Source organism: Telmatherina bonti, assembly GCF_933228915.1.
Source record: "Telmatherina bonti genome assembly, chromosome: 14".
NCBI lineage: Eukaryota > Metazoa > Chordata > Actinopteri > Atheriniformes > Telmatherinidae > Telmatherina > Telmatherina bonti.
Genome location: NC_136612.1, coordinates 24,507,136 through 24,533,321, shown reverse-complemented (window position 1 = coordinate 24,533,321; position 26,186 = coordinate 24,507,136). Strand labels below are relative to the sequence as shown.

General features: G+C 39.2%; 2 protein-coding genes across 2 annotated transcripts; one reads left to right on the top strand and one right to left on the bottom strand.

Moving 5' to 3' along the window:
- Positions 1-184: 184 nt before the first annotated feature.
- On the top strand, positions 185-25,706 carry tbcd (tubulin folding cofactor D). Its single transcript, XM_079253346.1, has 39 exons — positions 185-657; positions 745-795; positions 918-1,015; positions 1,303-1,404; positions 3,107-3,253; positions 3,580-3,635; positions 5,424-5,556; positions 6,352-6,397; positions 6,617-6,749; positions 7,064-7,200; positions 7,286-7,346; positions 7,488-7,562; positions 7,692-7,786; positions 12,249-12,405; positions 16,304-16,361; positions 16,454-16,483; positions 16,760-16,845; positions 17,481-17,561; positions 17,656-17,729; positions 17,807-17,924; positions 18,157-18,217; positions 18,309-18,331; positions 18,413-18,444; positions 18,533-18,595; positions 18,666-18,742; positions 18,967-19,048; positions 19,142-19,260; positions 19,348-19,439; positions 19,783-19,923; positions 20,647-20,730; positions 20,971-21,129; positions 21,219-21,357; positions 23,931-24,052; positions 24,182-24,259; positions 24,349-24,435; positions 24,521-24,608; positions 25,167-25,276; positions 25,356-25,440; positions 25,556-25,706. Exons 1-39 carry the CDS (start codon positions 474-476, stop codon positions 25,571-25,573), a joined length of 3,582 nt encoding a protein of 1,193 aa, XP_079109472.1. The 5' UTR covers positions 185-473; the 3' UTR covers positions 25,574-25,706.
- znf750 (zinc finger protein 750) lies at positions 8,386-10,163 on the bottom strand (the record flags this gene model as incomplete). The annotated part of the gene is made up of 3 exons (XM_079252633.1): positions 8,386-8,517; positions 8,597-8,789; positions 8,896-10,163. 3 exons carry the CDS (start codon positions 10,161-10,163, stop codon positions 8,386-8,388), a joined length of 1,593 nt encoding a protein of 530 aa, XP_079108759.1.
- Positions 25,707-26,186: the final 480 nt, after the last annotated feature.

Below are 26,186 nucleotides of genomic sequence, written 5' to 3'. Positions count from 1 at the left end.
TAGGTAAAAAAACAAAAAAAAAAGTTTTACGTAATATAAGTGATTATGTACATGGATAAATACATTAATAGTTGAAAATATATTTAATCTTTGTTGGCTATACTTAAAAAAGTCCACAGAGAAAGAATCGGCGCTTATGCGTTCAGAGCTGTTTTGAGCCAATTCGCGTGCCGTACCGGGGCGGGGTGTGGACTAGCCAACTACAAATTTCACTGGAGCATCTTTATATCTAAAATGACAATATTAAGAGTTGAATTACTTTAAGCTCGAGTGCACTTATCTTTCACGTCAGCACTATTTAGGACAACTGTTTTGTCTCTAGTTTTTTTCTTACTCTATCGTTACCTACGGATTAGCGCCACTTCATTTTGTAGCTATATTTGCTAACTTTAGCTAGCTAAGTGGTGTAAAACTCGGAAAAAGAAACCTGCCCATCGGCTGGAAAAACCTTATGAGGGCAAAAATATCTTAGAATGGCCTTGTCGGAGACAGATAATGGGTGTTCAGGTGAAAAAGAAGGAGACACAGAAGCTACTGTCCAAACATGTGTCTTGAGTGTCTTCAGGGAGAAAAGCGAGACCACATCCCTTATCTCCAGCCTCTCTCAGGTCCACGATGATCCAGTTGGCAGGGAGACTGTAACTCAGAGGTTTTTAGGTGGGACAGCCTGAAAAAGCCATTTTAAATCACAGTGTTTGTTTGTGTGCATTTAATCCATGACATCCTACCTATTTGTTCTCACAGTGATAATGAACGTATATCAAGAGATGCCTCACCTGCTGGATCCACATCTAGGTACACTGCAAAAAAAACTTGACATGCTATTCTTAGTGTAATTGTAAAGTCACTTAGACAGGTGATGTAAACACAAAAATATAAAACTATTAACGTTATTATTGCTAAATTATTACTTTCAGAAGGGATGTTGAAGACTATTTTGGACTTTGTAAGGAGTGAAAAATCTCCACCTTCATTGGTTCATTTGAGCTTCAAGTTTCTCTACATCATCTGTAAGGTCAGTAATAACATTAAAAGTATATATGTGTATGTATATATGTATATATATATATATATATATATATATATATATATATATATATATATATATATATATATTTATATATATATATATTTATATATTTATATAAATATAAAAATATATTTATTTTTTTTATTTTTTTTATTTTTTTTTATTAACAATGGTTCCTTAATGTCTGTACGACAAAACTCATACAGCTGCTGATGGCAGACTTTGATCCCATAGGCCTCAGAATGATTGCTTTCATGTCTTGTTCTGACTAGGTCAGAGGTTATAAAATCTTCATGCAGCTTTTCCCTCACGAGGTGTCTGATGTCCAGCCAGTTCTGGAGCTGCTCTCCAGACAGGATCCCAATGATTCAGAGGCAAGTCTGTGAGGCTTTTTTTTCCAGTTAGAGAGATAATCATTTAAGGATGTGATGATCATGAATTTTTTCACTCCAGTTAGCTATTAAAGAAACAAACACCTTGAATGATTTTCAAGGTGGTCTTGATAACAGAAAATTTATTTTCAACAGCCACAGTAGAATATCCACTCAATGATTTGTGTTTTTTTCCAGGCTTTTTTTGTTTAGTCATTTCATGATTTTACTGCTGCCTTTGACTTCCCCATTAGACTGTAAATGTAATTAAATGTTTCGATACTTTTTAAACCAAGTATTACATATATATATATATATATATACACACATATACACTGCTCAGAAAATAAAGGGAACACTAAAGTAACACGTTGTAGATCTGAATGAATGAAAATTTTTTATTAAATACTTTGTTCTTTCCATAGTTGAATGTGCTGACAACAAAATCACAAAAATTATCAATGAAAATCAAATGTATCAACTCATGGAGGTGTGGATTTGGAGTTATACTATAAAATGAAAGTGGAAAAACACACTACAGGCTGATCCAACTTTGATGTAATGTCCTTTAAACAAGTCAAAATGAGTCTTAGGAGTGTGTGTGGCCTCTGCATGCCTGTATGACCTCCCTACAAGGCCTGGGCATGCTCCTCATAACATCAATGCCTTCGTGTTGCAGGAACTGCTGAAACATTCCAGTCACATGAGTTTAAGTATTATCTTGCATTAGAAGGAACCCAGGGCAAACCGCATCAGCATATGGTCCCACAAGGGGTCTGAGGATCTCTATCTCTGTATCTAATGGCAGTCAGGCTACCTCTGGCGAGCACATGGAGGGCTGTGTGGCCCTCCAAAGAAATGCCACCCCACACCATTACTGATCCACTGCCAAACCGGTCATGCTGGAGGATGTTGCAGGCAGCAGGACGTTCTCCACAGCGTCTCCAGACTCTGTCACGTCTGTCACATGTGCTCAGTATGAACCTGCTTTCATCTGTGAAGAGTACAGGGCGCAAGTGGAGAATTTGCCAATCTTGGTGTTCTCTGGCAAATGCCGAACGTCCTGCACGGTGTTGGGCTGTAAGCACAACCCCCACCTGTGGACCTCGGCCCTCATACCACCCTCATGGAGTCTGTTTCTGACTGTTTGAACAGACACATGCACATTTGTGGCCTGCTGGAGCTCATTTTGCAGGGCTCTGGCAGTGCTCTTCCTGGACCTCCTTGTACAAAGGAGGAGGTAGCGGTCCTGCTGCTGGGTTGTTGCCCTCCCACGGCCTCCTCCATGTCTCCTGATGTACTGGCCTGTCTCCTGGTAGTGCTTCCATGCTCTGGACACTACAGTGACAGACACAGCAAACCTTCTGTGGTCACCACCCATAGAACCACTCCTTTATTGGTGTGTGTCTTACCAATTGCCTATAATTTCCACCTGTTGTCTATTCCATCTGCACAACAGCATGTGAAACTGATTGTCAGTCAGTGTTGCAGTTCGATTTCACAGAAGTGTGATTGACTTTGAGTTACATTGTGTTGTTTAAGTGTTCTTTATATATATATATATATATATATATATATATATACACACACACACATATAGGGTTAGGGTTAGGGTCCTTTTGACAAGCCTTTTTACTTTTGTTTTGCATTTGTATTCCAGTTATAAGTGCAATAACATGTAACATTAGTCTTCTATTCATTCCAGACTTGGGAAACGCGCTACATGTTGTTGCTGTGGCTGTCCATGACCTGCCTCATACCCTTTGACCTTTCTCGCTTGGATGGCCATCTGGAGTCAGAGGACGGTAAAGCTAGAGAGCCCATCATGGACCGCATTCTGGCTATTGCAAAGGTAAATTAAGTATATGAGCACATGGTGCAGTATTGAGGATAATCATAGATTTGTACTGAAAGAGTAACATGAAATGAACAGAAAGGACAATTAAACCTAAATTCCCAGTGGCATAAAGAGGATAAATGATCAATCCATAGTAGTCATTCAAACTGTCCAAATTTCTTGAACACAGAGCAGACTTCTTAAAAAAAAAAAAAAACAACCTTTGAACAAAATATCATGAAAGAATTTTATGTAACATTTAACATTAATCGACAATGATAGATTTTATACATTGTTTCACACATCCATAATTTTTTATCAATAATATTTTACTTTTCCAGTCCTATCTAGTTGTGAGTGACAGTCCCAGGGATGCTGCATCGGTACTGGTGTCAAAGTAAGTGTGTAAATATCACATAATAAATCAGTCTCACTGAATTAGTGGCAGCATTTTCAGTATGAGAGCTAAATACACAGGAATCATTTTGATATAGAACGCCAAATCCTGTCACATTGAATAACATGAAACAAGCACAAACTACTAAACTTAGACCCATGAGCTGAGGCCTGTACTACAAAGCTGGATTTTCACTTATTGGGGTAATTTCAGGGTTTAAACCAGGGTTTTCCCCACTACGACACTGGTTCATACTTACCAGGATATGTCACTCCAGTAGCTCATGCTGAATGTCTAACCTGCTCTGGTGCAGGTTTTGCTGTGGATAAGAGATCGAGTATAAAAGCACTACCTCCTGACTAATCTCTACTCTTGGAAAATGCACAGATCTTGAGAGGAGCACTTAGGAGAGAAAGAGTTTTTTTGGTATAAATACACCAGTTTGATGAGGAAATACAGCCTCATCACTGACTGCTTTGAACTATGTTTTTTTCTTAACTTGTTACCAAGTCTGTTAAGGTCCACAAGGTTTGCATCTGAATAAATTAGCTTAATAACCGCAGAACCATGAATATATTGAACCACAACTACTCATAGTAATGGGGAATTACTATTCAAACAAAAAACACAATCACATGAGGTGGGGAGCCTCAAGAGAACTGAACGGACAATGTAAAGGAAAAAGGAAGGAACTGAGGATGTGTGATCAGAGTTCTGTTAATTTATACTGTCTGATAAATAATTTTGTTAAATGGCAAATTTAAGCATCAGTGGAGTCAGCAGTTTTCTACTCTCTTTCCTTTCTGGTTGTTTGGTCTGGATGATGTGTTTAATTTTTATATTTCTAAAGAATAACTGTGTTCCTCATGCTAATGGAACAGCTCTATGAGGTTTGTCCGTGTTTGCGATTGTACAGAGGCTGCAAACGCCACCCCTTTTTATGTGAGCACACACTGATCAACTGTGTTGGGTTGAATTACAGAGTTGATAGCCAGCTTTGTTGTACTGCCTATCCAGATCCTAAATGTCTGGGTTAGTCAGCTGAGGTAATAGGGAGGTATCTAAAATCTAACTTCCAGATCTGTGTTTGTACAAGATGAGATAACTTTAGTTAAGTGAGGAAACCTTTCAGACTGTTTTAATGGGAAAAAAAATTAAGACATTAAGTTGGTATTTGGTTGATTTATGAGATCAAGGTAGAAAACAGTAATAGCTGCATAATTTAAGTGTTTATGTTCCATAAATTGAGTGCGTTGATTGTATCAAGTATCTTCTTTGTTTTTTTTTTATTCTTTATTATGAAATGTGGCAGCTGCTGTAATTTTTTAAAAATTTGGTCTTTTACACAACTAACCTGTTGTTATTTGTTGTTTAGTTGCTGTTAGATCTGTGTATTTCTGTTTCAGATAGGATGACTTTTGATATTCAATGTAGTGAATACCAAAATCATCTATTTTAACAAAATTGGGAGTTTTTCTATAAACAGGACTAAATCAGCACAGTTTTAAAATATCCATAATTTAAAAACTGTTTTTCAAACTGAAGCATAAAAATTTTGGCCCCCATGTTGAATTTTACTGGATGTATTTAGTTGTCATTTCATGAACAAATACTTATTTTAATTGAGGAAATGTGAATGAACAAGATCTGTTGTTAGTTTTTTTTTTTTTTTGTCAGTAGAGGTCAGGATTGTTCTTGCAATGTCTGCTGACCCCCATATTAGTTTATCCGTTTATTAGTTTAAATCCTTTTATTCCTTGTCTACCCTTATTGGACGTGATCATACAGGTTCATGACTCGCCCTGATGTGAGGCAGAAACGCCTTGGAGACTTCCTGGACTGGAGTCTCTCCATCATTTCCCAGACCAGTGACCATTCAATGAGTGATCTTGCAGTGCTGGATGGTGCTCTGCAGTCTCTGGTAAACAATCACACTTGTCGCACAACCTGCACGCCTGTCTGTGTGGGTGTTTGACAGTGGCTTGTGCACTTTGTTTTATTGAACCTGTAGAGAGTAATTTACAAGAGCTGACATGACTGGTATGTTGTACACAATCCACCATGTGGTTTTAGCAGGTGTGTAATGCACCTGTTGCCTGTGTGGGATCTGTTTCTTCAAGTGACTTATGTCAGTTTAATCCAGTGCTTTAAGCTAAACAGTTTTTCAGTTGATGAGCACAGCGCTAAGGGTACTTGGTTTCTATGAAATTCAATTTTATGTCTCAATTCCTCGAGCATTACCTCACTGCAGATGCCTATGGATGTTTGAAGACATTTTCTAACAGTTTCATTTGTAATCTAAGATAATTTTATTCACCCCTGCAGCAAGCGTTCTATGTCAATTGGCACATAAACTTGCAAAACATGTTGAAAAAAGCTCCCTTTGAAATTTATGTTTGTGTAATAAACTATGATTTTAGTTGTTGCTTGGGGCATTCGAAACTGGCTTTATGTTTTAGTATGTTTGCTTTATGGGTTTTGTCACCAGGATCCATATTTGCATGTTATTGTCTTTTGTATATTTATGCAGCTTTGCAGCAGTTTGTTTTAAAGAACCAAGATATAAGGGAAAAATGGACAGGAAATTGGCTACAATGCCAATGGGAGTAGTGACTGTTTTAGTTTTGAAGTTATTTAATCAGAAGTTGAACCTTTCATCTGTTGATCATTTTGCTTCTGCAGTATTTAACATGTAAATACTTATTGTGTCGGACAGGCTAAACTGTTCAAACATGGAAAACGCGATGACCTCTTACAGTATGGTAGGTTCCCTTTTCCCTGTTAAATCCATGTTAAAGTGACCATTTAAGACTTTACTTTGTTATCAAAAGTAAAAAGAATCTATAACTAAGTTTGTATCAGCCGTGTTTATTTTCTAAAGATTTCCTTTTGCATAGACACTCAAGTACCTTGTGGATTTTTATCCTTGGCAGTATGGATGTTGTTGTAATAATGAAACTTGTGTGTTGGGTGTTTGCCAGCTCCCACAGTTTTACATTGTCTGGAGCAGAAACATCTGTCAGAGAGCAGTGAGGCCACGCTGCGAAAGCTTGGTGTCAAGCTAATCCAGAGGCTTGGCCTCACCTTCCTGAAACCACGTTTGGCTGCGTGGAGGTCAGACATAATCCCTGTCATTTACGTATAATTGTTTTCACTTAATAGATACCAAAGGCACAAGTAAAATTGTGTTTAGATATGACTTAAACAAGTTAGCCCAAAGTACTATTGTAATTATGTTAACAATAATTGTTAATCGATCATTTTAAGCTCCAATTTCAGTCCAGGATTGTGCATTAGGTCTCTTCCCAGCTAGTTTTAAGAGTTTGTAATGTTACAAGTGTTACAAAACAATTTATTATCCTTCGTGAGACATAACTGGATTAGACTAACACAGGTTGAATATAAAAAGTTACTGTGCATATTTTCAGGTACCAGAGAGGCAGCCGCTCCCTTGCAGCAAACCTTGCCACGTCCCAGCCTACTTCAGCAAGTACTGCTCCTAAGATGGAGATACAAGAACAGGAGGAAGACTATGATATTCCTGAGGAGGTGGAGACCGTTATTGGTCAGTTTCTGCCTTCATTTAGTTTGAAACATTTGTCAGTACAATCCTACTGTTAAAACAAATCAAATTACGTGTTATGTTACAGAGTATCTGCTGGTTGGATTGAAAGATAAGGAAACAGTTGTGCGCTGGTCTGCAGCAAAGGGGTAATGATATCTGCATATGACACCCAGCAAAGCTGAACCGTTGATAACGATGCATCCTTGTTGCTACTTGTCTCTGCATTCTTCATGTAAAAAAACAACTTCTTTCTATGCGTTACATTACTATTTTGTTTAACCCCTCAGCATTGGGAGGGTGACTGGGAGACTTCCCAAGGAGCTGGCAGATGAGGTGGTTGGATCAGTTCTGGACTGCTTCAGGTGAGTTCATGCTTGGGGTGTGCGTGCTGACATTTATCATTTCTTATAAGTTAAAAAAAAAAAACTGGTAACACAAGGGTGTGTTTCTTGTTCTAGCTATATGTTTTAAACCATGTGTTCTTTCTCAAGCTTCCAGGAAACAGACAATGCTTGGCATGGAGGCTGCTTGGCACTGGCAGAACTGGGACGGAGGGGGCTGCTGCTGCCCTCAAGGTTGACTGATGGTATGTGTACTGAAATTATTCATGTTGAATTCATGAACTACGGTAATCAAAAAGCTTGGTTTTACGTTTTATTGAACATCTTTACAGATATTTACATTGCAGTTCCATATTGTTCATTGGCAACTTTATACATAATACAGTCTTGTCGTGTCATATTTTAAATAAGACCCCTTTCACCCCTTTCAAATCAAGTGAGTTTGAAGACACTTATGACAAGTCCTTGCAGTAAACAAGATTTTCTTTTATGCATTATCACATAGCACATCTGTTGGCATGTCACACTCTACTAGAGTTATATAACTTTCAGTACTAAATCAAGAGAGTGAAAAGACTTCTGGCGTCGAATATTGCAATATATTAGAGATTCTCTGTCCTCATTACTACACATTAGAACAGTCAGATAAGTTTTCAGCTTCAACGAGGCCTCCTCCTCAGAACTCGCCCTGATTCTTTGGTTTTTTTGTTCATTTTTTGGGATCTGCTTTCAACCTGTCCACTGTTTGGTCTTTTCACACCTGCTGTTTTCTCCCTGGATCGTAGTTTGGTATTATTCTGAGAAGTGGGACTTGTAGTATCTGTGGAATATGTTGGAGGCTGCCTTACTGTATTGAAATCACATGAAGAAGCTGTGGAACTTGCAGTGGCAAGCTGGCATAGTGCCAGAGCGGCAGTTTGCCTCTGATCAAGCGGTTCTTCATCCTGATCTCCATCAGATGTTTGTGGAAGATCCCCTGAAGGGCAAGTAGCAGTGACAGAGCACCTCTTTACAGAACTGCTGTGAGAAGGTCGCAGGCTGAGGTTCAGAGGTACCTCATTCCCCTTTAACTCCAGCATGCCAGAGTCCCATGGTCTGTTCTCAGCTCTTTCTTCTTGGTTCTGGTTTCTTGTTGAGAGGTTAAGGGGTGCTGGATGGTCTGTGTCGTCCTCGTCTTCTCGTTCTGACATTGTTTCAGGACTTGGCTCAGCAGAAGGCACAAAGAGGTGTCTGCTGTTCTCAGCTGAACTAGAATAGACAAGCCAAAACAAGACATAAAAACAAATGAGTTGAACTGAAAAAATGAACAGTTTTCCTAAAAGAAAGAAATACTATATTTAGGTATTTTAATTACCCGTTTTTCAGATGCTGAAGCCTTGACAGTGGGAAGGTTTCTGCAGACTCTTCTTGTCTCAGATCTGTCTTCAATGGTTGCAGGGCTGAAATTGTTTGCCCAGGCGGGATGATGGTCTGTGATGGAACCATGCTGGTGTATTGGGAAGCCTCTGCATCCCTCTGAACAATGTTTGCTTGACTCGGTCTGTCAGGAGACCCGAGAGCTGAACAGCCTTCTTTTGGGCTCAGCCTTGTTGACTTGTCGTGACTTTGTTCATGGTGGCTCTCCTCTTGTGTAGAGCCATGTGGGAGGTTGTGACTGGGACGTGAATGCAAGTATAAGTCATAAACCTTATGGTCAAGACTTGAACCATAGACATCCAAAGGAAAGTATCGAGGTTCTGTAGATGGCAAAGAAGTCTCATGAGGTCTGTATAGGCTGTAATGTAGAGTTGGTCCCAATGGAAGAGTGTGATAGTATCTGTATGGGTAAGGAGAAAAGGAGGGTGGTGTATGATATGGGCCAATGGGTTGTTGTACTAAAGGTCTCTGAGGATCTAAAAGTGGTGGCTGGAGAGCAGAAGAGTTTGGCTGATTGACCTGGAGATGTCCTGGCAGGTAGTATGATGAATACGGGGGTCGGTCATGTAATAGATAAGGACTGTACTCAGGAACCGTGAGAGGGGGTAATGGTTTTAATGGAATGGTAGATGAAATTCTGCCCCATGGGAAGCTGGAGTGATTGATAATGGGAGCTTGTGAATCTTCTGTCTGCTGTTCAGGTGACTTCAAGGCCTGTACTCCGTCACGGTTGGGTGTGACAGGGGAGAAAGCAGATGGGTGCGGCAGATCCTTGGCCTCAGTGCTTTCCCTGTGCTCGCTTTCTCTCGGTGTACTTGGTTTTATCTCGCTCTGGTTGTCCTTATGGACTGGACTGTCACATTCTACATCTACTTCTTCTGTATCATCTCTCCTCTCAGCTTTCTCCTCCTCAGCTTGCTGATTTTCAGGACTCTTGATCTGTACTGCAGGGAAGGTGTTTGCAGAATTCTTTAGTTTTCCAGACCCCCCCTTTGCTACAGCCTTGACCTGTCGGGCCATTTGCCCATTTTTCTGTGACATCAGTGAGATGGAGTTTTTACACAAGTTATATTTCATATGGTTGAAGAGATGGGACTTTTCATTGCAGGTGAAAGGACACTGGAAACACTGGTACTTGAACGGCTTTCCTGGTGGTCTGGGAATGTAGTGGGGCCTTTTTGGCTTACGTTCCTGAACGATGTCCATCTTAACTATAGAGAGTGTTTTCTGAAACAAGAACGGATGAATTGCAGATGAGACGGTGATCGTGTTAAATGTTGTTGTATCAGTTCCTCTTTTTACTGAAGCACATTGTAACCCAAATAATTTAAAGGCATGTGAATTATTATTATTATTATTATTTTCTAACTGGATACTTTGAGTTATTTCTCCAGCTGTGAACTTAATAGTGCTGCTTAAAGTTGCTGGACTAGTTCAAGAGGAGAGTTGTCATTGAAAGGTTTAAGTGTTTCTTTACTAGCATGGCTAGAAAATTGTCTGGCTGCACAAGACACTGCACCCTCAGGCTAATGTATTTTTCAGCTATTGCTGTACACTGGGTTAGAAACCAAGCCAAACACAAACCGAAAATGAAAAAAATATACCTCATTGTTTGTATATATGCTGTCCAGTTTTAGTTTGGTTTTGAGTATTTGGCAGCAGCCAACACGCCTCAGCTTGGTGTGCTTTTTCACCTGCCAGTCTGTTTTGATTTTACTATAATTGTCCTATAAAGTTAGAAGGCCGCTAAAGCACCAGGCAGGCAGACTGCAAACCCAAGTTGCACAGACCTTAAGGGCATGCAGAGGCTTGTTTTCTTTCACAGCCTGACTAAACTCAGCACTGTCGGCGTGGGAACCACCAGCCACCTGCTTCCCATGACTACACCTGCAGGATGAATTCATTATTTGACTCATCAGCTTCGTATATCGACAAACATAGTTGATTTTAGCTGTTACTGCAGACGTATGATTAACTGATTTTGGCGAAACTGTCAAGTGGTCGGCCCTGAAACACTTTGCATTCTCCTTTGTAAATGAAACATCACCTAAAGCTGTGAGTTAAGTGTTACTGGGTTTGCATGGAGGAACCTGCTTGTCACGCGCTGTCGCAAGAAGTTGTCACTCAAGTTTCAACTGAAATAATAGCGTGCAAAGACACTCCCTTCTAAAGAAGTAAAATCCATCTGAAAATCCTGTCATTCAGTTGTATTGTAAATCTAAGCCAGTCTTTTTATTTTTCTTTTACCAATAAAACAAAATCTGATCCTGAATTCAGTGAGTTATGATGATGATGATTTTTATTGTTAACACACCACTATTTTCATGCTATAACAGTCTAAAAGACTGCTTTGCTGTATATACATAAATATTTCATATAATATAAAACAAGGACAATGGCTATTTAGTTGAGCATCACACAGGTTGCAGATCACCAGGTAACAGGTGCACACTTGGTTTAAACCTCCACTTGAATACATATCAGGTTATTTAGCTGCACTTTTAGAAAGTCAGTGACTAATAACCCAGCAAGCCTTAGTTGGAGTCCTACCAAAAATCAATTTTAAGGTCATGCCGCTTCCTTGTTGGTTAAAATGAGGCCCAAAAAAAAAAAAAGAAAAAAAAAAAGAGTAAAATAAGCATTTACCTCCTCTACTTGAATCAAACTTGTCTTCTCTCACGTCCCAGAGAGAAATGATCCACAGTAGCCAACAGCTGTGGCTGGTCAGGATGCCCGCCTGAGGTTGAGGGTGCGTTTGTGAGAGTGTGATGGTGAATGTGTGAGATATTGGTTGCGTGGTGAGTTTTTCCCTCTGAGGTGTTGTCTCACTAGTGGGTGCGGCTTCAGCCCAAACAGTGGGGCCCTAAGGCAACAGCGATGTACCTGATAATAGTCAAGCCTCAAGCAATGATTTAAATGAGGGGGTGGGATGGGACCTCTTACTTTCTTCCTCTTTATGACTCTGCTGTTGTTTGTCAGTATGTGCTTCATTCTATACTTCCTTTTTTCAACGTTTACTACCAGGCTGACAGGACTTGTATGACATTTTATCCACTGCTTTTTTATTAATGTGTTGTTTAAAAAAGTCGCTTAGAATGGTTTTAACAATGATTAAGAAAATCAGAGATTTGAGGCTCCATATATGTAAAATAAAAAGTATGTGATTACTTTTTTCTTTATTATTTAACATATTTTTGTACATAATCTTGTTTCCAACTCAGCTGTCCTGTTCTTTTATCATTTTGTTCTTTTTAAGTTAAAACGTCATTTCATTGTGTTGTCTACTTACAGTTGTGCCACTTATTGTCAAGTCCCTGACCTATGAGGAAAAGAGAGGATCATGTAGCGTGGGGTCCAACGTACGTGACTCTGCTTGCTATGTGTGCTGGTCGTTTGCCAGAGCTTATGAACCAAAGGAGCTCCAGCCTTTCGTCAACCAGATTGCAAGGTACCTCTTGTTTTTAACACCATGTACAAAACTTCACTGCTACACTGCATAAAGAGTATTTCTGTCTGGATTATTTACTTTTACTGTGTGTGCTCACACAGACTCTCCTCACATTTAACCGACTCCTCAAGTGGAGCAGGTAAACATCTCTGGATCTTGTTTATAAGTGATGTTTTGGAAGAAGTGTGAGGTGGGCAGATAGATTGGGGTTTATCATTAGTAATTAGGGCATTGTGGATCTGAACTTTAAGGTGAAACTTTTTCCACTAGATGATATTTGGGTTCAGGCTCACAGATGAGGTGCAACTCTTGAACAGACCTTTAGCAGACACAGAACACTCTGGTTGGAGCGTACATCATTTGAAAAGCAAAATGCCTCAAGATTGCCCAGGATGAGGTGAAGACAAATGTCTTGGCTTTTCCTCCTGAACCTGGTGCCTCTGCAACCTGACCTCACAAGATGGATAGATGAATGGATGGATGGATGGATGAATGGATGGATGGATGGTTTGCTCTTTCAGTGGCAGTTGAGAGCATTTTGTTTCAATAAGTGGCCTAACATGTTATATTGCTTAAAATTAGCATATTTCAGCCTTTTGAAAAGGGAAATCATTTTCCTTTTTCATGTTGGAAATGCAAAAATCAAAGTTGGTTAAAAAAAAAACAACTGGGTTTGATTTATTGATTTGCATCAACTGAATTGATGTGTCATTTATAGTTTAGTCAATATTTCCTTCATAGTTATGCATTATCTTAACTATTTACAAAGTTTCAGGTCACAAGCAAGTAAACGCTGCATCTTATCTACATATCTCCCAGTATTTGCAGTCAGTCTAAGGCATCATTGATCATTGTATATTCCTCATCTTCTGGATTTATTCAGAGTTAAAAACCCATAGGAGCTGCTTTGTAAAAGTATTTGTAAATATGGTGGCAGATGAATGTGTCCTTGTAATGTGTTAATGATCCCTCTGGTGTTGTTTTGTTTAAGGGGTGTCTGACTGGATTGGAGTTCATCATGTGTATGCATCAGTCATCACTTTGTGTTGGCTCCAATGACTGTGCGTGAGCAGTTATATTCTGAATATTGACCTGAATCTGAAAAAGGCAATGCTGCTATAGTTATGATGTTATGAGTTTTAGAAAGAACAATAGTACTGATCCTTGCTCACAACACATCACCTGCAACTGCAACGTTTGTTCCCCTCCAACACTAAATTACACTGGTTTGTCTCTCACCACAAACCTATGTATCTTCTTCTGTACTACAACCTTTTTATTCTTCATTGAAGAAAGAAGCCAATGTTGCCAGATCTTGTGACAAAAATGAGTAACTGGACTGAAAAAGGAAAGAAAAGAAAAATAATAGGTTGCTCATATCGAGTGGCTCTGTTTACTCCAGAACCCCACAGCCGTCTCTCATGCCCTCAGGTCCTGACTGGAGGTGTTTTTTCATGTTGACTATGGTAGCCACACTTTTTGTAGCTTATTTCTGTCATTGCTTTCTGTGATTATGAACTAATTTGCACAGCAGTGTCATATTCAGATTAAGGTCTTAAACAGGTCAGAATATTGTTGGATATTCTCTCTGTGTTTACTTAAGCTTTTATAGCCTTCATATTTACACAAACCTTGTAATATTTAATCTGTCTTCAGATTATTCTCCAGATTACACATGTTACTAGTTATAAACTTCCTCTTTAATCACTGTTCTGTTCAGTGGTGTAGGCAGTAACACAGCTCCCCACCATTTAACATAATTCATTGTGTGTAATTGCAGGCAGTGTGTGTCTTTATACTTTCTCATTCACAAAGTCATTCAAAGTATTATTCCACATCTCTTTTTGAGGCTTCTCTGACCACAGAGCTTTTTTCTAGAACTAAAATTAGTAAGGTTTTCACTAAATTCGTCCCACCTTTTTGTAAACAACTGCAAATATCCTTCTTGTACCATCATATGTGTTTTATAGTGATACATAAAGTCTATATTCCTGATTTTTTAATCATTTGGGGCATTTTTAAATCCTATCCATACTATACTGACTAGTTTACTTTGGTTTTTCCCCTTAGGTGTGCTAATAAGTCAGACTTTACACTGCAAAACAATGCACTTTTACAAAACTGGAACACTAACACCTCTGTATAATGTAAGTCAACTAATTGTAATCAAAAGGCACACTTATCACACTCACTTGAAGAAATCTGGAATAATATTCTGGTTGTTTCACTGTGAGCAATCTTATCACTGCAATTTGCATAGAACTTGCAGTTTGCCTGTAAGCTGTTATTCACTGACTCAGACCAGTTTCTCTGTGTAGTGTGCATGCCTCTACATAACCAGCACCAGTTTATGATGATGCTTCTTTTCCTTGATGGATAGGAATTGGAATCACTTGCTTTTGCATACTGTCACTGTAAGATATTGCCAAGATTATCTAATCAATTCTGTTTATTCGTTTATTTATTCATTTAGTTAGTCAGTTTTGGTCTATAACCACAGAGCAGAATGAATGAGAGGACCCTGTTCTGCAATCAGGGGCTCCAGGACCAAGCCTTAAAACGAAGGCATAATGTCTTTATATTTGCACATCTAATCTGCAGCCAGGGCAGAAAGCTGCAACATCACCTAATGACAAACGTTTGCTTTTTGTGAACAGTAACGGTCTGTCTCATCCTTTATCCTTTTTTTTTTTTTTTAAACTTTGCTTGCAAGTACGGACCTGTGGCTTCTGACTGTGCAGACCAGCTCTGCAGTACAAGTTAGCATCAACACCCAGGACAACACCCTCCCTTTCCCTAGCCCACAGGAATGCCAGGTTTCGCCTTCCAAATGTAGGTTTCGGTCACCGTTTGGCAACAGCGCTGAGGCAAGCTGGTTCCTGCTCTGTTCGTCAGAGCTTGATGATATTTACAGAAAATTAAGTTTTGTGACTGTGGGACTTGGTGACTTGAATGCACCTAAAATGCTTCTGCTAAGCTACATGTGTTCTGCATTGGACTTCAGGATATCTTTTGCAGCTTTTATGCCATCTGGGCAAGGGCAGGTAGAGGAGCCTGTTGTGACTTATTTGAAGAATGTTATAAGTGTTAATGACCATTCTTAATTCATGGGTTAATTAATAGAGGTTTAAGTTAAATGTTTGACTGAAATAATTTGATGATTTAATAGTTAGGAAAAATGAATCTGTTCCAGAGCTTGGACATAGGTTAGTGCGCCCAGATTTGTTTTTGAGAACTTCATTACCCACAAGGCATATGGGTCAGGAACGCTTTGCTTCTATGGTTTCTTTTTGGCGCAAACAGGAAGTAGTAATGAATATAACAAGGTAAAGTGGAGTCGAAGATTTTTCTCTGTACCTGTGATCTAAGAGTTCACTAAACAAACGTTCAACCGCAAGCCAGAGTCTCATCTCATCCTTTTTTTGATGCAGTTCGCTTGCACTGCAATAACAGAGCCATTGTGGGGCAGTTGGTGAATCTCAGTGCATGCGGGAAGAAAGCAAAGACGGCAACGTAGTTTTGTCTAAAACTGTTTTGTCTCAAATCTCCCCCTTGCACCACTGACCTTTTCACACCCACCCCTAACTGTGGCATGCAGAGGCGATTTGCTGTGAGGGGATGTTGGGGTCAAAACATGCCCTCTTGTATGGCGAGGGTGTTAAGGGTAATCATCCTGTGGCTATGTTTGTCATCTGTGCTCTGAATTTGAAGAAAAAACAGCGTTGTTATAATAATCCAGCTTTAGAGGCCATTAAAAACACTTGCCTTTGAAACAGAAAGCATAAGAAAACATGTTACACACTTTTACTCAGTCATTCTTGTAATATAAAAACACTTACAAGTTCTTTATCTGTTTTTTTTTATTTCGTCTAATGCATTCTTGTCTTTGTGTCTGCAGTGCTTTGCTGATCACAGCTGTGTTCGACCGAAATGTCAACTGCCGCAGAGCTGCGTCTGTAAGTTGTCCAATTAACATTTGATGATTGCTTAACTACCCATATGCTGTTACATGAGAGAAGTTCACTTTATGCCTCTTTTTTCATCCCAGGCTGCCTTCCAAGAGAATGTCGGCAGACAGGTTTGTGATCGACGTTTTCAGTCCCTGAACATTGTGACTAACAGAATTATCCTTGTTTGATGCTTATTTCTTGCCAGATTTCCAGTTCATGCTCAAACCTGCCTTTTTTTTTTTTTTTACTGAGCTTTTTGAAGAAAATGGCCTCATTGTGGCTACAGGGCACCAGCAAACATTGGAATTGCCAGCAGACCTAAAGCCAAAACTCTAAATCAGCTTGGATTTGGATCCAGTTAAATTGTTGACTTATAACTGAAAAAGATGTTTCTGTCTCAATAGGGGACCTTCCCCCATGGTATTGATATCTTAACGGCGGCAGACTACTATTCTGTGGGAAATCTCAACAACTGCTATCTGAATATTAGGTGAGAAATGGTTTATTAACTAAGCAACTCTCCAGGATTTTTCCAGTCATTACAGAATCCTTCAGCTCAGCAAATGCTTTCAACAGTACGCCTAATAAGTGCTTGATTAGTGGAGTGGGGGGGTGTCAGAAATGTCTCATATTCAGATTCATACTGATAAAGGGGCATGTCAGGGACCTAGTTCTTGGTGACACTGGAACATGAAGGAAAAGTATTGCAATCTAGTTAAACTATTTCCCTGTAGCACAAAAATATGCAATCTTGTTTTGCTGTTAAAACCCATCTTAGCGCCTAAATTCCTCTTTCCAAAGAGTCATAGCATGTGTTATTTTATGTCCAAGTTACTGGATAACATTTTTGATGCTGTTAAATCAAGGACCTGCAGCACTGGAAAAATGTACCAAACAAATCCAACATTAAAAAGCACAGCATGTCACTTTTAACAGAAATGCGGTGCCTCAAAAACATACATGCACATTGTGGCACCAAAGAAAGATTCTTGCCTTAGGATATGATTGAAAGATAAACAGTACGTGCCAGAAATGAGTGAAACAGAATTGTTCCTCTTTTGATTTAGAGCTATACATGTGAAAACTTTTCAATTCATATAATTAAGATTTTTATATTGTTTTCAGTGTCTATATAGCCAGTTTCCCAGAGTACACCAAATCAATGATTGACCATTTAGTAGCCATGAAGATTAACCACTGGGATTGGTAAGAAATGGTTTGACTCATGCTATGCTCATAATACGACCAAATAAGCAAATAAAGTTGAAAGAATGAAACATGCTTTTTTTGTGATTGGCAGTGTGATCCGAGAACTCGCCACGAAAGCGCTTCACAACCTGACGCCTAAAGGACCCGATTACATGGCAACAACAGGTAAACAATGTCATCTTTCCTGATTAGGTTTAATTTGTAAAAAGGTAGCATGCTTTTAATTCCCATGTTGCTTTCAGTTCTGCCACAGCTTTTGAGCATGGCAGCGGGTATTGACCTCCTTGGTCGCCATGGAGCCATCCTGGCTTGTGGAGAGATCACACATGCGCTGTATAAAGTGGGTCTTCAGACAAACAGGTAAACACAGAAGCATGTGCCAGACTTAGCTCATACCAGGTACTGTTGAACAGATATGAGATTGTGCCATTGGCTGTTTTTTATGGTGCGAAAGTTTTATAAGCTACTTAGAAACAGAAACTATAAAAATAGTTTATGTGGCTGAAAGTACAGGAGAAATTATTAAGTGCATCTTGATTAATAGCTTGATTTTCTCATCTCTTGAATGAAATTTGTATGATTGGTCATGTAGGACAGTGGTGGACATGATTTCTCTAGAATGCGTGGACGCACTGAAGAACACTCACTTTGTGGTAAATTTACTTCTAGAAAAACTTGCTGCCTGAATAAAGTATGACCCAAACTTGTGCTGCTACTAACTTTAATTTGTTTACACTCTTTCAGCTAAATGAAAGAAAACAATACAAGTAAGACATAAAATGATTACCTTTGTGCTATCGGTGTTATTAATCAGCGTATTAATCTTAGGAAAACATTCTTTTGTGCAGGGGTTTTGGTGGATTGCTGATGAGACCAGCAAGTAAGTTTAAAGGCCAATATGAAAATTGGTTCAGTGGTGACGTGACAGAGAAGCAGGTAATAATAAGCATTTTAATTTTCTCCCCCAGTTTGCGGCCTTATAGAAAAGCTGTCCTTGTCCAAAATGCCTTTTAAGAACGACCCGGTCATCGGTAAGTACAGTTTTATTAATTCATAGTTCAGTAATGTGAAAAGAAGGTATAGGTATCTGGTGTGTTTCAGCTGGCTGGCAGAGCGCTATAGATGACACCATACAGAATCTTCATCTTTTTTCGAGTGGTGACAGAGACGGCATCATTGTAAGTTTCTGATTTTTTTTTTAATTAAATGAATAAACATGAAGTAATTATTCATTTTGTTTTTGTATGTGTGCATTCAAAATGAATACTTTTTGTCACTAAAAGAAAGTGGCTGCTGCAGTAGATACAGAAGCTGCACAATCATTTAGTGCTTTTCCAGCCTGTGAAATCTCAGACTATCATACTTTAGATCTTATTCATTTTTTCCCCTCCATTGTCTGCAGGCTGCAGTCGTATCGGCCTTATCTGCTTTGTGTGAAGAGTACTACCAGGACAATTCAGGCCAGGCTGACCCACAGATGCAAGGTACAAGTTATTTTGTCTGCCCTAAAAAGAAATGCTAAAGTCTGTCTGCATAGCGAGCTCTGACTGACGGTCTGTTTGTGTGAATATGCTCAGATGTCCTGGTATCTCAGTACATTGAAGGCCTGCAGAATCATCAGAAGCTCACTCGTAGTGGATCTGCCCTTGCCCTTGGCTCTCTACCAAGAGCTATGATCCATAGCAAACTGAAGCAGGTGTGTTTTTATAAGTGATAAAGTATTTTCAGATTGACTTGAATCTCTTTCCCTTGGTGTTGAGGTTTGAAGCACTGTTTGTGTTAGATTTTTGAAGGCCTTCTGCAGATGTGCACAGTCAGCCAGAAGGAGGGGAATTTCACTGAGGCGAGAAGAGATGCAGTCAGATCAATCGCTCAGTGAGTCTTCCCATTCATATCTAAAGACTTCTCATCTTTCATATCCGTTTGTATGCTATATATTTACTTCAGATATGTTTGATAGGTGCAGACTTAAGTCGCGAAAGTCTCTTTGTGTCTTTCATATTATTTTTGTTACCTGCTAGCTTCAAAATGTCAACTTGTAGGCAGTCATGCTAAAGTAAACAGTTGACTAACCAGACCTGCAGGACCTGAATGGCATGTCTCTCCATTTCATCTGATTGTTTCTTTCCTTAAAAGCCTAAATTTATTAAATTTCTCTACCTTACTTGTCTTGCCTTTAATTCAGATGTGTTTTAATAAGTTTCTTTTCCCTCATCAGAGTGTGTATGAAGGCAGGTGTGTGTCCCAATGGCTCCCCTGACTCTGTCATCTGCTCAGAGAATATAGCTGAGATCTACGATGTTTTGCTCAGTGCTCTTAATGACTACACAACAGACAGCAGAGGGGACGTCGGGGCCTGGTGAGTTTTGTATTTTTGCTCATTAAAACACATTTGAAGATGCACACAAGGCTTTTTGATCGGCCTAAGGCTTTATGAATGCTCCTTTGCCTGAGACATTTCGTGTTTTTTTCTGACCTTCCAATCCGATGTGTAAAGTACACATACTAGTCTCACTAGTAGCTTAAGGCCATGCTTATGGACTCGCCAGGAATGTCACTAGGCTTGTCACTTGTCCCTGTAATCTGGGATGGGCTCCCTTTTACATGCTGTCTAGTGATCTCTTTCTTTCTCAATTCTTTCTCTCTCTCTGTTTTCCTTCGGCAGTACACTCGTTCTTCTTGCTGCTGCTGTTTGAGTAGTGCAGCTCTCTCAATGTGACAGTCTTGTAGCCTAGAATGACCTCTAATATGTCTTTGATTGGAGCTGCCTGAACATCTGGTTAAGGATGTATCTTTTTTATGAAAGCCCTGATTATTATTTCACATTTATTAAAAGCCTCCTGAAGCCACAAAGCTAATTCTACTGAACATTTCCCAGTGACTCTGAAACTTAATCTTCTAGAGGTTTGTGTCCTTAGATGTATGAGCTTATGTGTCTACTTTGCATGTTTCTCATTTGTCTAAATTTAAACTTTAATAGATTAATGTGACTGTTATGACCCTGGTCTGTTACCGTGAAGTAGATTCACACGGATCTTAATGTGTGAATTAAGTTTTCCTTGCTGCTCTTTCCCTTTTGTAGGGTCAGGGAGGCAGCGATGACCAGTCTGATGGAGGTGACCTTGCTAGTGGCAAGCAGTGCTCCTGAGATCCTTTCATCTGACCTGTAAGCAGGAATTTAAACCTTTTTTTTTTTTTTTTTAGATAGCTTTCTTTACTTTGCTGATTCAACAGTTGTATAAATGTATTGTTTGTATGAAGTTGCATCACAATTAAATTCTTTGGGCTAACTTGCTTGTCAAGCTGAATCCTGGCAGATGAATTCGCCACAGTAACTGAACTCTTTGTAATAAATTGAATAAAACCACAGCATTTGCCACCTTTTTACTAACTGCATTGTATGCAGGGTGAAGCCTATGATGTGCTGCCTGGCTCAGCAGGCTGCAGAGAAGATTGACCGCTACAGAGCGCACGCTGGCAACATCTTCCTGCGCCTGCTGCACAGCACGGACCCTGCAGTGCCTCACATACCCCACCGAGAGGAGCTGCTGAACATCTTACCTGCGTAAGTTACTGACAATTTGAGACATAGGCATGTGCAAGAACTTTGTTTTTTTTTTTTTTTAATATTGTCACCATTATTTTGCCTTTCAGTGAAACCATAACCAGTCTAAACTGGAAAGCTCCATCCCAAGCTTTCATGTACATCGCACAACTGCTTGGATTGCCTGAGTATCAGTACCACACCCTGCTCGGGCTCTCTGTGTCTGCAGGAGGGATCACGGAGTCCACAGTAGGTGGAAAAGTCAAATATTGATAAAAAATCCCAGACAGAAGTGAAACAAATTCCAAACTGAAAATACTCCTATAAAGGACACAACTGGTCGTTAAATGATGTTTGTGTGTAGCATTTTGGTTCATTTTGTTATAAAAAGTTGTTTACTTCATTAGCATCACACAGTAAAACTTGCATTGCAGTCATGTTTGACAGAAATAAATCAGTTTCTTGTGTTGGGCTATATAAAGATAATTTGGTCTTTAGCTAGTCTTCGTGATTTGATCCGTCTCCCACGTAGTGGTAGAGACTTTTTGTTGCACTTTTCTTCACGACATTGCATCTGTTCTTTCCAATGTGTAGACACAAGTTTATGCAGCTGTCTTTAGCATTTAATATTTAGATCTTTAACTGGTCCTTTGCCTCATCTGATTCTTTTCCTTTTTTTTCCACCCTTATCTCTCAGCTGTGTTTGACATTGTCCTGGTTTATGACCCACTTTCATTCAAGCTTTCACTGTCAAAATGCTATAGCTAGCTGCTAACAGAGGCCTGTAAAGTCTGAGATGAAACTTTTGGGAGTTTTATAGTTTCTTTGCTCTTTCCATTGTTTGGTCTGACATTTGGGTGAACTTTGTGGGATGTCTACTCCCAGGAAGACTGTCAGTCCACTTGGGAATAATCTTTCTCACTGTGGAATGATGGGCCATTATCTGTAAATGGTCTTTTAACCCTTCCCAGGTTGATGGGTGGCAACAGTTGCTTCCTGAAGGAGATCGCTGGTGTCTTCTTCCCATGGCATTGTGTTAACACTCAAGGATAATACTCCAACTCAGCTAACCATCAAATCTGCTTTTATAGAGGTGCTCAAACTTGCTGATTATAAATTAATTGTATTTGATTAGCAACACCTTGTTGAAACTTACCTTGTTAATACCCGTGGAAGCAGTTTGTTTGGTGCCCAATGCTTACTTTTTGTTTTTGATGACATTAATTGTCATTTGTTTTGTTTATCTGAGGTTAAATTACCAAAATTTAAAATGTAATGAAGGACAGCTATTTTTGTTTATTTATTTCCATGATGGCACAGCAATAGACTGGGGACCTGCCTGCTAATTGCTGGGATAGGCTCCTGCTTCTGCACAACCTTAAACTGCATTGTATAGAAAATGGACGAATATCCTGAAATTTAAAGTTTTAGAGCTGATAGAGGCTTTGTTTAATTGGTTTTTTTTTCCATGACTGTGTTACCTCCAGACAGCCCTTGTTTATCATTTTTCATCAGCTGCGACCAGCAGAGGGAGCAATGTGTCTTAATATAGTCAGGTTCTTTGTAGAGCACCTGTCTTCTTGTGAGTTTTTGAAGTCCCACACTTTAGGCTGTCTTGATTGTTCTCCACCATTTTAACACAACTTTAAGGATCAATTCAGGCACCATGGGTTCTTTGTGTTGCTTGGAGAGAAGAATTTCTCTTGAGTTCTTCACTCCTCTACTGACTCTCTGGAGGTTCAGCCTGGGCTTGAATCTGAGGTTGATCGAGTTCCTGCTTCTACCCCACAATGACCCAACCTGTTAACATAGTAATTCAGAAGAGGTCCCACCCACAAGGATTTGAGCTTATTTTTAACTTTTAGTGTTCATAGATGTAATAAAGTAAATACATTTAATGCCTGCAATAGCAGTGGTGAGGCCAATAACCTTAAGTATATCTGCCAACGGTGACTTCATCTAGCACTTGTTTGGTTTTCATCTTCTGCTTTTCTAGCCTTTCTTTGCTACGGATACATCCTCAGAGACGAGAGGGGCCGATATGTTTGTACAGTGTTGCATTAAGGAAACCAAGCCAAGGCTGCAGCGATGCGTGGGCCAAGATTAAGATTCTCACACCACAGGGCCATATTCACATAGACTAGAGAGAAACGCAGCGCCCAGTAACAATACAGGAATTGTTTCAGCATAAATGGATCATATAGTCCTTCTGAAATGAAACTTCAGAAGTTGGTGGAGTCTTAACACAAGGAAAATCTATTAAACCTTTTTTAAACCTAATATTAAAAAAAAAAAAGTTTAAATCTTACCGGCATTTTCTTTGCCTGACTAGGTTTTTATAAATGATTCATGTAACAGTTAAGACATAAACTAGAGAATGCTTTACTGGAATTGGAAAGAAGTAATCAGATCCAAATTTTTTATCATGTAGTTATATCTACTGAACATTGTGTTGCTTTTTGTGTTGCTATGCTACAAAAGCCTAAACTTGACACTTTGCAACAGTATGAGTGTATTGTGTATATGTATGTATTTATGTATGGATATTCTTTGTGTGTACACAGTATGTGTGTATGTACGTGTATGCATGTATGTATAAGTATATGTATATTGGTATGTGAACATGAATATGTTTAATCTTTATTGTACATAACAAAGGATCCCAGGAAGAATAGCTGCAGCTAGCTACTGCAAGCTAATGGGGATCCAAATAAATTAAATTAAAAACATCCACCCCATAATGAGTGTGGATTTGTGTTTTGCTGATGTAACCCTTCTTTCTGTAACGCCACATTAACTACGGCTCCTCTACCTCTATACAGGTGCAGTTTTCCTGCCAGTCTCTCTTTGACTTTCTGAAAAAGATTGAGAAAGATAGTGTTGCACTGGAACAGTTTGGAAATACACTGCTGAGCATCTTCAAAGCCAATCTCCACAATAACAGGTACATGACGAAGCTAGAAGTGTAATTTTATGTACCTCCTTTTACATATTATGTCAATTTTTTTTTTTTTTTTTTTTAATGGGATTCTTACCCTTTTTTTTTTTTTTTTTTTTTTTTTTTTTTTTAAAGAGTGTCTGTTCCCTTACTGAAGATGCTCAATCAGATGCTTGCCAATGGCTGCTTTGAAATCTTCACCAAACAAGAGAAGTAAGCATTGACAAAGCATTGTAAAACAAACAAACAAAAAAAAGTATAAATCTTGAAAAACTAACATTTTTCTCTCTGTGTCTTCCAAGTCATCCGTTCTGCATGGACCTTTTGGCTCTTTGCAAAGAATTCAAGAAGTCCAAAGATATTTCCAAGCTGCGTGCTTGTATAGATGTGTGCGTTTCCATTTCCTTGATTGATATCTGCACAGTGTGCAACACTGACGTAAACGAAAACATTGCTTTTTATTGTGTTTTTCAGTTTCTGTGGGCTAATCCAGTTTCAGGGAGGGGTGAGGAAGAGCATACTGAGTCAGTTGCTTTTGCTACTCTGCCATTCATTTCCTGTGGTAAGTTCCTAAGTTAAAATTCCCCATAATGGATGTTTAAAATCCACTTGAGCTCTCTGGTTTGTTAGTTTTTCAATGAATATGAAAGTTTTCCGTGTCCCGCTCGTGTTATATTGTTATTAACCAGGCTACAAATACTTGTTCAGTTCATCCAATCGAAAACGTCTCTTTTAAACTCAAATGTACATCTTTCAGAGAACAAAACCGTTAAATGTTTGCCATTTCCTGACTTTTGTGCACGTGCTTTACCAGCTTGGGATTTTTAGTTATGAGTAGTTGAATAAATTTGTTTGGAATTTGCCTTGGACGTTCATTGCCCTCATCTGAACGAATTGTGTAATCTCATACATTTTCCCCAAAGGCATACATCTAAGCCTCCTTTGTTTACAGCAAAACACCCCAATGCAAAAACTGTTTTGTTTGACTATAAATGGATTGATGGAAGTGTTACAGAGCTGCTAGCATAACCGCATGACTTTTAGGATAATTTCTTTTGGCATGTTGCTTTGCATAACATCAGCTACGGCAGAAAAACGTACATATCCTCTCCAACTTCAGATAAGGAAGACCACAGCCAGCCAGATGTATGAGATGCTCCTAATCTATGAGGATCTCATTGATCCAGAGGTTTTGGATGATGTCATAACCTTACTAAGTGATACTAATTGGTTAGTACCTCAAACTGTGCAGTTATTAAACAGGAAATAGGTAAAAAGTGTTTACAGCTTTACTTCATGCCTTTTCCAGGGAAAGTGATGTAGCTACAGTGAGGCCGCATAGGAATCAGCTTTGTGATTGGTTAGGAGTTGCCAAGCCACAGCCTGTTGCCAAGGTAATGATTTAACATTTGACTGAACAGCGTCAGAACATTCTTATCATATTAAACATATCAAACTGTTGTTTTTCATTTTTGTGTTTTTAACCTGAGTTATTCTCTTAATCTTCAGAGCTCTGCACAGGCCTGAACAACAGTGGTCCCTGTTAAAAACAACAAACTGACACACAGCGCCGTTCAATAAGGATGAATGGAGCTTGACTGCTATACTGCTGAAGGTGTTCTGTGTCAGAAAGTCTGGCTGTCAGATAAATACATGCAACGGCACCAGTCTGTCTGTTAAAAAGACAATAAATGTATAAAAACATCAGTTACATCTTTTTTTGTTGTTTCTCTTACACAACCAGAAGTCTTTTTTCCCCCACATGATCACATGATAAACCTTTAGTTCTCTTGCTGCAGCTTAAAAAACAGCAACCTACAGCATGTTTTTTTAAGGAATATATTCAAATTTATTTGAGATGAAACTTTTGTTTCATGCCCGGTTGAGAACACAGAGCTGTTTTGCTTGCAGTCTGTACCTGGAACAACACCAGCATGCGAAACCTAACTGTAGTTTGCGTACGCTCCAGGGAAATGGCTGCCATTTAGCTGTTTTGGCACACATTGTGGAATGTCACTGAGGCCCTGCTTCCCCTTTGGGATGCAGACCTACTTTTTCTGCATCGGTGGAGGTGCCAGGGGTTGAAGGAGTCTCAAGCATGATAGTGCAGCCTCTTTGCTTGCATATAGAACAGAGCCTG